We start from the raw sequence: 10581 nt of genomic DNA, 5'->3' as shown, positions 1-10581 counted from the left end.
AGATATTTCCTGGAGTTCTAGTAAGAAGCAGTGACCAGTGGAGTTCAACCAAGTCTGTTGTGAGATAGTAACCCACTGAAGACAATGGTGTATGTGTCGCTCAATTTCGTGAATCGGTTGAGGTTAGACACTAACGTCGTTGGATGCCGGCTCAGTGGTCTAAAGGTTAAGCGTTCGCGCGCGAGACTGATATGTCCTGGGTTGGAATCTCGCGAGGCGGGATCGTAGATGCGCACTGCTGAGGAATCCCACAATAGGACGAAACGGTAGTCCAGTGCTTCCAAGTTTTCCATAGTGGTCTGACTTTAATTGACTCATGAATTCAACTATAAAAAAATTACTAAAATCTCAAGAAAACTCTTTCCGATAATTTTATTTTATTTTACAAACTTAGATTCCCATGTTATAATTTTAAGCGACGTATTTTGTTCTAAACTTGCAAATGGGCTCCAGTATCCTGAGGGAACAAATTGCGTGTAAACCAATTGTTGGTCATTGGCTACAATGGGATTGCATCTCCTGATGTTGCTCCACTGCTTTGTGGATTAGACCTTTAGGTCAAAGTTTCCTGGTGTGGCCCCCTAAGAAAACCACCTGCTTCGATTTGGGCACTTGGGCAGTATCGCAACCCTCTCATAAATCAAATGAGATTTGTGTGGCGAATAAGTATCTGGGGCTTGGAATCGGAAGTAGCCCTAAAAGAGCAAGGACAGTGGAAAAAGCTGTAAGAGAACAAAATATAAAACAGCTGTATATATATATATATATATCAACATAAGACACCTTTTGCACAATCGTGAAGCCCGTTGAGCGTACAATGTGTCAGTTAAAACACTTCTGTTCAGTGTTTGTGGAGAGCGACCTATTGTAACTGAGGATGCTTAGAGGCACTCTGTGCTCGAGCATCGTTGTCCGAATGATTGCTGACAACCAGTGACAACACCATATTAATTATAATGAGGTTCAATATAGTTAGTGTCACCTTCATGAAATATCGACTTCGGTGGCTTGAACAACATCGCAGCCTCTCTCGGTTCATGAAGTGTTTTCCGATGCTGGAGCTGGGTGGAAAAAGCGGAGAGGTGATCAGTTTATGACGTGACTCCGTAATATGTATCCAAGGAAGCGGTTTAGAACAACTTCCTGTAGGTCTATTACGACTTCCCGGTTTGTGTCCTGGAGATGGTACAACTCAATTGCTTTAGATATTGTCAGACATGGTTCAGATTAGAAGAAGCCAGTGGCGATCTTGCTGTAGTTCTCTTTTACATCCCTCACAAAAGTGAGAGGAACTACCTTATCTGAAATAAGTAGTTCTATATCTTTTTCCTATTTGAACTGTATCTCCGACTACACACTATTCTTTTTCACTTTTCTTCTTGTTCTTGGTTGTACTTCTTTTTTCTCTTTTACTTTGCATGGAGCGAAATATTTCACTGCCCATTTGCATCAAATTTTATGTTAAACATAATAATGAAATCCATATATTCACTATGTGTTTTGCGTATTTCGTTCCTATTTATAAGAAATTCTTATCGTCAGAATCTTATGGGTACCCAATAAACAACTGAAATAATTTCAACTTATGTAGAAGTCAAAAGCATCAGTCACCTTGTTCTGCTTATGTTACCAGTTGAAATAATTTATTCACGCTCCTGTCATCTGTTTACTCTAATGTGTGGCTGAATTTATTTGAACAGATACTATGTTTCGGAAGGCAGTTTTGTTAGATAATAATTATTTGGTCGGTTGAATGAAACGAAACGCAGTTCTATGACCATGAGGTTTTCTGTCCTCTTGTTTAATTAACTTTGTTTTTTTGCCATTTTTCCTATCTTCAGCTTAACCTACAATATTTTGTCAAGTTTACTCACTACTTTAGTACTATGCATATATTGACCAATATCCACAGTGTTTATTGTGACACGAAAATTTATTAGTTACTTCCTTTTTTATCTTAACAGTCTTGTGTATGACCATACTAAAATTTTCGATTTAATCTGCTTTCGGTTCGTAATTTCTGGTCGCGTTGTTCATACATTTCAATTTTTCGCGTGGGTGGTACACATCCCCCTATACGTGGCTATTACTGTCTGTTTCATACTCATCTCAGGCAAATTTAAACCAATCATACTTCGTATTGTTATACGGTCATATGGTTGTCATAGTAACAGATTGGTGTTTATTTGGGAAACCTCCGTAGGAATGTATTAAACTGTTGTCATAGACAGGCATGAGCATTGTAAATCGATAAAATTCCTTAGTCTTTGTCACTGTTTCTCTCACTATTGCATATGACTAGAGAATATTTTCTGTATTTCACGCAATCCGCAAAACACCTTCATAAAATTTGTTGTGAAAACAGCAGTAACACCTATTAGTAATTTAAACCAAAGGGTTACAAAAAACCAGTGGATTATTTCTAAGTCTATTGCACTGATGGATTCTTGCAAACTCATCTCATCAGGATTTGAACACGATGAAGAGCAAAAACAAATCAGATCTAGGTTAAACAAAAGTATGAGGAACGATCGTGAGCAGTGGTGGACAACGAAAGCAAAAGAGATGAAAAAGGCAGCGGTTGTAGGCAACACCAGGCAACTATTCAGACTAATAAAAGAAACCGGAATTAAGAGGTCAAGTGTAAGCGAGACAACCTCGGAAAAAGATGAGATTCTCATCTGCTCTCAGTCCAAACGTTTAGAACGATGGGCGGCACACTTTGGAGAACAGTTTAGCTGGCATTCAGCTACTCTACAGTTACCCACCATTCCCAAACAGTCTGAATGGAACATTGAAGTAGGTCCCCTGACTCTAGTTGAAGTTCAAAAGGCTAAAGCTAATCTGAAACGAGGAAGAGCAGCTGGTCCAGATGGATTGGCTCCAGAGGTCTTCAAGTATGGTGGCCCAATTTTAGCGATTAGGTTGACTAATATTCTGGCTAAAATCTGGGAGACGGACGTAATCCCATCTAACTGGTCACAATCTCTGATTGTCTCAATATATAAGAAGGGGCCAAAATCATCCTGTGATAACCATAGAGGGATTAGTTTGACCAATATAGCTTCTAAAATACTAGCCTCAATAATTATCGGGCGCCTAACTAAGACTCGTGAACTGCAAACACGAGAAAATCAGGCTGGCTTCAGACCTGGTCGTGGCTGTATCGACTACATATTCGCCATTCGTCAGGTTTTAGAACACAGGCATGCTTATCGGCGTCCGACAATGATAGTTTTTCTTGACTTAAAAGCAGCATTTGACTCTGTAGACCGAGAGGTTTTGTGGCAGTGTCTGTCATTAAAAGGTGTAACTCAGAAATACATAAACCTTGTGAAGGCTCTTTACTCGAACACTACCAGTCGAGTGAGAGCTTATGGCGAACTGTCATATGATTTTACAACCTCAAGTGGTGTCCGTCAAGGCTGTCCACTATCCCCATTTTTGTTTAACTTCATTATAGACCTGTTGCTGGAAATAACACTCTCGTCGACTGAATTTTCAGGAATTGATCTTCTACAAGGAGGTTCACTTATCGACTTAGAATACGCAGATGACATAGTCCTGTTTGGTGAAGACGCTGATAAAATGCAGAGTCTTCTGTTCGCACTGAGTAATAATGCCAGGATGTTTGGGATGCGTTTCCCCACCTCTAAATGTGAATTGTTACTCCAGGACTGGCCTACGTCAACGCCTAAACTAAGGATAAGGAGTGAAGTAGTCGAACGCGTCGACAACTTCACTTATCTTGGAAGTCTGATCAGCCCTAATGGGTTGGTGTCTGACGAAATTTCTGCACGGATTCAAAAATCGCGTTTGGCTTTTGCCAACTCACGTCACCTATGGCGAAGGCGAGATATCCGTCTATCAATTAAGGGACGAGTATACTGCACAGCAGTTTGCTCTGTTCTACTTTACGGCTGTGAAACATGGCCATTAAGAGTAGCAGATACTCGTAGGTTACTAGTATTTGACCACAGATGTCTTAGAAATATTGCTTGCATCTGCTGGGATAACCGGGTAAGTAATAGTGAGGTTAGACGCAGGGTATTGGGGAATGATGGTAAATCAGTTGATGAAGTCATGAATCTTCATCGACTGAGACGGCTGGGCCACGTGTTACGTATGCCTGAACACCGATTACCACGACACTCAATGTTGACTAGTATTGACGATGGTTGGAAGAGAGTTAGGGGCGGCCAAACCAAAACGTGGCATCAGTGCTTGAAGTCACTAACTTCTAGTCTGAGCCATTTTGGTAGATGCAGACTACTTGGTTGGAGTCCGCGTCACTATCGTAACCAATGGTTGGAGACTCTGGGTGACATGGCTCAGGATCGATCACAATGGCGTAGGTGTATACACTCTTTGTCCTCCCTTAAACCGTGAAATTAAAATTGCTTCATATCTGTCTTTCTTCATGTACCATATCCTTATATGCAATCTTTCTTTTATATCTTACCACCATTAAATTAACTACTTCTATGAATTCGGTGTACATCTTGTGCTGATGAGGTATGGCAACTTGGACCGATGCATATATGTGCCTGGTCCTATGTTGTATCTGACTGACGGAAACATGTTTCAACAATATTTGTTTGTATGTGACCTCAAGTAAATACTCCCTAAGCTTTTACAACTTGTGAAGTAAATGTAATTTAAGGCTGGCGTTGTTGCTGTAACGATATCTGGATTGCTGACCATTAGGCTACCTAGTTTATTTCATATCACCCATAAAATACGAGATCTTAGATTTTTCTACATAGTGAGATTTCACTGTCATTCAATATATTCTACTAGTAATTACTTCAGTCTCCATTTATGAATGGTTGTATGTTTTGATTAGTCTGTCTAGTGTCGTTCAATTAATAGAATACATTAATAATTATAAATAAATAATATATTCGTAGTAGCTCAATGAGTAGAGAAATTAAATTTTTTGACGTTTCGTGACCCAATGTAAGCCACATCTTCAGAGAATAAATAACCAGAATCAAATCCTAGTTGAAATAGTACAACGAAACAACAAGAATATTATGTGATCAATCAAAAAAACAGGTCTGAATAAATCAATTTCATGTCATTTTGGTCAAGGTAATTCAAAAGCGACATGTATGTAAATTTGTGTGTATGTATATGTGAACTGTTAAGGATGTTTGACTGAGTGATGCAATTAGTTATTACGCTGGAATAGTTTAATGGGATGTCAAGTTTCTTTGTCGGAGTGAGAAATGGTTGCTAAGTTGCTCCTTTTGAAATCCTGTCATCTATCATCTTTTACTAGTTCAGTTTTAAGAATTTAAGCGTTTCGTATTTAACACAGCTTTACGTAATTTGATAAACACTTTAGGTCTACATTTTATGTTTGTTCATACTCTATCAAAACCTATGTAAATCAGTAAGAAAACTCATGTTTTCCGGTACCACAGTCATATACCTAGAGCTCAGTCGTATCTTCTACATATCTGAATAACATGAAGATAGCAAAAATACAAAATGGTTTATAGTATGATCTTTAGTACTAAATAACGACACTCGTTTTACCAGGTTATAGGACTAAGAATCAAATCAAAGGGAGATACAATCAAAATATAGGGGTGGACAATGGCAGGTTAAAAGTCAACAACAATCAATCAAAATCAAGATCGACTGGAAAAGCTGTGAGTAAGCTCAAAGAACAAAACTCCACCTGAGTTACAAATCTCCATCATTTTTGTTATATTTCGAAGCGAATTACGAATGATAACTTTGAGAACTATTTGTGGATCAATGTGATATGTATATTTCCTATTGTATAATTGCTAAATAACTAAACTATTCATATTCGTGTCGCTCTTATTATAAGCCTTATTTTGTCCTATAGACTATTATATACGATTCACCATTCTTGGGTTATCCCTAGTCCATTAATTACTGTTCCCCCTATTCACAGCCACATTTGGCCAAATTTTGTTCAAATGTTATTTTCTATGTCATGGTACGATGTGGTCACTTTGTTTGGTATATAAACCCAGTATGATTGAAAATAATGATTCATATTGCAGAGGCAGTTATTGGTGTTCTGGACTTAACTGGCTGGGCTAGGCAGAAAGTAGGACTGATAAGTACTCAAGACTGCTCATACGGTTTTCGGGTATTATTGATCCGGTCGATAAATTACTGCTCTCCAATTGGCCGTCATATCACGTCATATATTAAACAGGGCACGCACGCACACGATATAACAGTTTTAAAACTCGTTCTTTGTTTCATAGGTTCTCTTGATCAGATTTTTATTTGTTCTTATGTTTCTTATTGTTTTTTATTCTATTTTGTTGATTCGTTTTAGCATTTGTGGTCTATAGTTTTTTAAGTTTGTGTTATGAATATCTCGGTGGAGAAAGTTGCATCCTGTCTGAAATTCGCGGTCGCGAGTTACCGTAAGTTAAGAATTGAGAGTTAAATTAATTTTTTTTTATCCTGTAGTTATAGTTCAGGTCATTGTGCTTCGGTCATTGTGCTTCGATCATTGTTTAGCTGAAAAAGCTGAGTTTTCAGACGATCTCTGAGGTGCTTTGCACCGATTATACGAATTACGTGTCTGCTGTTTAGTTCACTTTAGTTGATTAACGGGACTGTCTGATATTTATATCTGCATGTGCTTGGTTTCTATCTACTTATGTCTTTCGTAGTTCGTTTCTATCTTCATCATTTCACTTCATATCAGAAATCGCAACCTCATAAATATAGATTTCTTCTAGCGAATATGTTCACGTCGTTTTCTGATTGAATATTCCGAAGTAAGGGGTCGAGGTTTGAATGTGAAATCCAGTGGTTGAAAGTCGACTATTTCAATCACTGGGCCACCTTGTCACATTTCTGCGGGATATTTTTCGCCATGAGTTCCCTGGTTTAAATGTTATTCAGCCGTGAAGAATTCGTAGAAGTGATAGCGTTATATCTTGTGAATAATTAGTGATGTTGATTACAATATTATTATTAAGAAACAAGAATATATGATAATTTAAAATCGGATGTTTCGAAACCCATCCCTTAATAGTTAGAAAAATCAATTTAGAACCTTTTCACTACTGTTTACTTCAGTTTAACTAAGTCAGAAAGTTTCGCTAGCTCTAACACAAAACTGTTATTAAAAGACTTGTCGAAAACCTAGGAACGTGATTTTGCAAATGTAAATATTATTATGAGAAGTACACAACTGTAGTTAAAAATTTGTTCAGGGACGCATAGGCTCTGATCTCGTTTCCGCTGATATTTGATTTGGGACAAATTATTAATTCTAGAAAGCAAATATTACTTCTGTTTCATCCATTTACTCTTGATGACAGCCCCGTCCATTTTTTTCGTTTTATATGAAAGAAGAGACATGATTTATCACAAGATGGTAAAAAAACAAATATTAGTCAGGCTAATAAACTGGTTGTTTATAAATGCTGTCCGAAGACATCGATTATTAAACAAATGCTTGTCAGGAGGCATGAACTTCCTAATTGATGCACGCCTGATTTTCATGATCAGTGGTCGAAAACCTTAAGCGGTGACGAGGCTCGAAATCGGTCTCAGAGACATAAATGTCCTTGTTCCTTATCTTAGGTTAAATATTGAGTTTTGATATTATCCCATATTTTGATTGATCGGTTCCATCTGTTCTTTTCGTACTATAATCCCAAGTTTTAGTTTCTCTTTCACTAACATAGACATCAATATTACTTCTAATTCTTTGGTATACATCTTGTTAACTTTCTCTAAATATCTTGATGTGAAGTGTTACAACGTTGATCAATCCACATTTGTGCCACTTCAGATGACGGTATTTATGTATGAGTAACTTATAAATGCTTTATTTTACATTTGACTAGTTAAATTCTAGTTTATAGAACGAAACGATAGTCAGTAACATAGCGACAGGATAAGCTATCCCACTGCGCCTCAGTCCTACTTAGTAGATATATGTAGATATATATGTATTCCTGCTATGTTTGAAGGGATTACGAGTTCCCTAATCTGAGAACGGACAAAGACTCTGTGACCAAAGACCAATAAGCTAGCTGTTCTGATGCGCCCCAGCCCCGCTAACGAAAGAGAGATGTTCAAGTTCAAAGCGAGGAAAATATATTCCGCAAGCACTCAGAAGTACAAGCAATCACAACAGGTACAAATCAAAAGTATATGCACAGCATAAAATTGTTCTTGGGAAGCGTTACAAAATAGCATACTAGAAGATGCAACTAACCAATAGCGTTTAAGATCCTCCCTGGTGGGAATGCAACATGAAGGTGAAAATGAGCGCTTTTGGCGCGAAGACAAGAAATTCAAATTTTTAAAATAGAGTTACAAAAATAAGGCATTTACCAAGTGAGTTCTGGGGATCTAGGATCCCCGACAATTCTATAGGCAGTCGGAAGCACAAACGAACAAGCACACAACATATGGATATGTATATAGTACAAAAGTGTCCTTGGAAAGCGTCACAAAATAGCGTTCTAAAAGAGGGAGAGAACCAACGACATTTATGGTCCTTCCAAGTAGGGGATACAAACTGAAGGTAAAGTGGAGGCTTTTGGCGCGAAAATGAGGAATTCAAATTTTAAAAATAGTTACAAAGATGAGACGTTTACCAAGTGATTTCTGGGGATCTAGCATCCAGAACATTTACTGTGTTAGGCGTTTCTACTGTTCCAGTCTTTTAACATTCTCTTTCATTAACGAGTGTCTGGAATATATGTCCCGTAAATACTTTCATATTCGACTTCTTACATTTACATTTTTATTGACTCGATATATTCGAACTGAGCAAGATATATGTTTCGCCTACCATCAGTATCATTCAGTCATTGTGCAGTCGGATCACGGACGTATAAGGTGAGACTATAGATTGTTTACTATAACAACCCAATCAGCTTTTTGTATTAAGAATGATCCCGATCAGTGTGGAACGTATCTTGAATTATTTATGAAATGCATATATGTTTATCTTATTTGTGCGAACTGGTAACTAAAGTTAGTGAAGCCAACTTTTTCTGTCACTAATTCTCTCATATATTTTTTTAGACGATCATGGGGATATTGTACTTGTTGTTTTTATAATCAAACGTATACAATCGAATTTCTACGATTTTGCAAACAGGTATGATTTTTAATAAATTTAACTTTTGGATTTTAACCTCATACATCTTTTTGAGAGTGTAAAATAGGGATAGAGTGAAATAAAAATTGCCAGAATAACAGTATTAAATAGAGGGCATATAATAACTTGAATAACCATTTATTATTTTTTTTAGCCCCGTCTCACTTAAACTTTTCATGCCGTTGTTTATATTAGATCTATACATATAGGTTGATCATAGTTATTTTTATTATTTATTTTATTTAAACACATATATATTGGTACAAAAGGGCACCAGGTACATATGCGCCACACAAAATAATGAAAGTAGGAAGAGAAGGGATGAAAAGATAAGGCGGACTGAAATGTACAACCAGAAGACTCTTTCAGTTAGGAAAGTTAGAACCATTCTTTATGTAGAAAGTAAAAGAAGGTTGCAGCAGGATCGCCACTGGCTTCTATTCTGAGCCATATCTGATAACGTCTCTAGCCACTGTGTTGCACCATCTCTCGGACCCCAACCAAGGAGTCGTGAAAGACCAACAGAAGCTAGCCCTTTGCAGCTCTCTTTCATGCCACGACACCATGTCATACACTGACAAAGCCAGCTTGAACGGCGTACGTGGTTTCAGAAAGACTGCCTCAGTATTCATTATCGGTGGAAGCATTCACTTTCAACCAGACAGTGACTGGAGATCGTTTAGATAGGACAGATTTTCCACCAAGAGCGAGCTGCTGCATAAGTTGAAGAGTAAGGTTACACAAATTGGGGATAAAAGGGGGTGAATTAGCGATATGGTAAGTAATAATAATAATAATAATAATAATAATAATAATAATGTAAATTGTCTTGCTTATAATATGAGCAGGAATAGAATCGTCAGTAGAGTTCATCATTTCATTCATTTGTGTGTGGGCTGTGATACTGCCCGGGTGCCCAAACCGAAGCAGGTGGTTTTCTTAGGGGACCACACCCCGAGCCTTTGACCTAAAGGTCTGATCCACAAGGCAGTGGAGCATCGTGAGGAGATGCAGTCCCATGGTAGCCGTTGACCAATGACAGGTTCTTCCGCCATTCGTTCTTTCAGGATACTGGAGCCCATGTGCACCATTGGTTTGGAATCAGGGTTTTCCAACTCCCCTAGGTGGATCCTCCACATCCACCAATCCGGTTATAGCGCCGGACATTCGCTTTTCGTCCTCTCACTTTCGTAAACAACACCCCCACCACGAGAAGGCAGTGAGTAGGACTTCCCTGGCAGAGGCTATATATTCGCGTGGCCATGTGAGAGCATTTCGAGAGGGAGAGTAGACTCTCCCCACTCTCGGCCGTACCAGGGCATTTGGGGGCATTGATCATAGGAAGAACTGAGAAGGCAAGAAGTGATGTGTTAAGTTTCTTTCTGTTTTCTAGTTGATACCTTAGTTTGTGGTGAAAACTGTCTTCAAATTGAAAACACCTAAATAATAATCAT

The 10581-nt window shown here is 38.1% G+C and overlaps 1 protein-coding gene across 1 annotated transcript in view; it reads left to right on the top strand.

Annotated features, from left to right (window-relative positions):
* Positions 1 to 10581, top strand: part of Smp_158190 (putative organic solute transporter) — a gene marked incomplete at its 5' end in the record, with an annotated part of 44437 nt that overhangs the window by 14562 nt on the left and 19294 nt on the right. The window contains 2 exons of the mRNA XM_018798139.1: positions 6329 to 6419; positions 9052 to 9127. Coding sequence (XP_018653111.1) covers positions 6329 to 6419; positions 9052 to 9127 — 167 coding nt within the window. The remainder of the gene's footprint in view (positions 1 to 6328; positions 6420 to 9051; positions 9128 to 10581) is intronic.

Source organism: Schistosoma mansoni, chromosome 6, assembly GCF_000237925.1.
Source record: "Schistosoma mansoni strain Puerto Rico chromosome 6, complete genome".
NCBI classification, from domain to species: Eukaryota; Metazoa; Platyhelminthes; class Trematoda; order Strigeidida; family Schistosomatidae; genus Schistosoma; species Schistosoma mansoni.
This window is presented reverse-complemented; position numbering and strand designations above follow the sequence as displayed.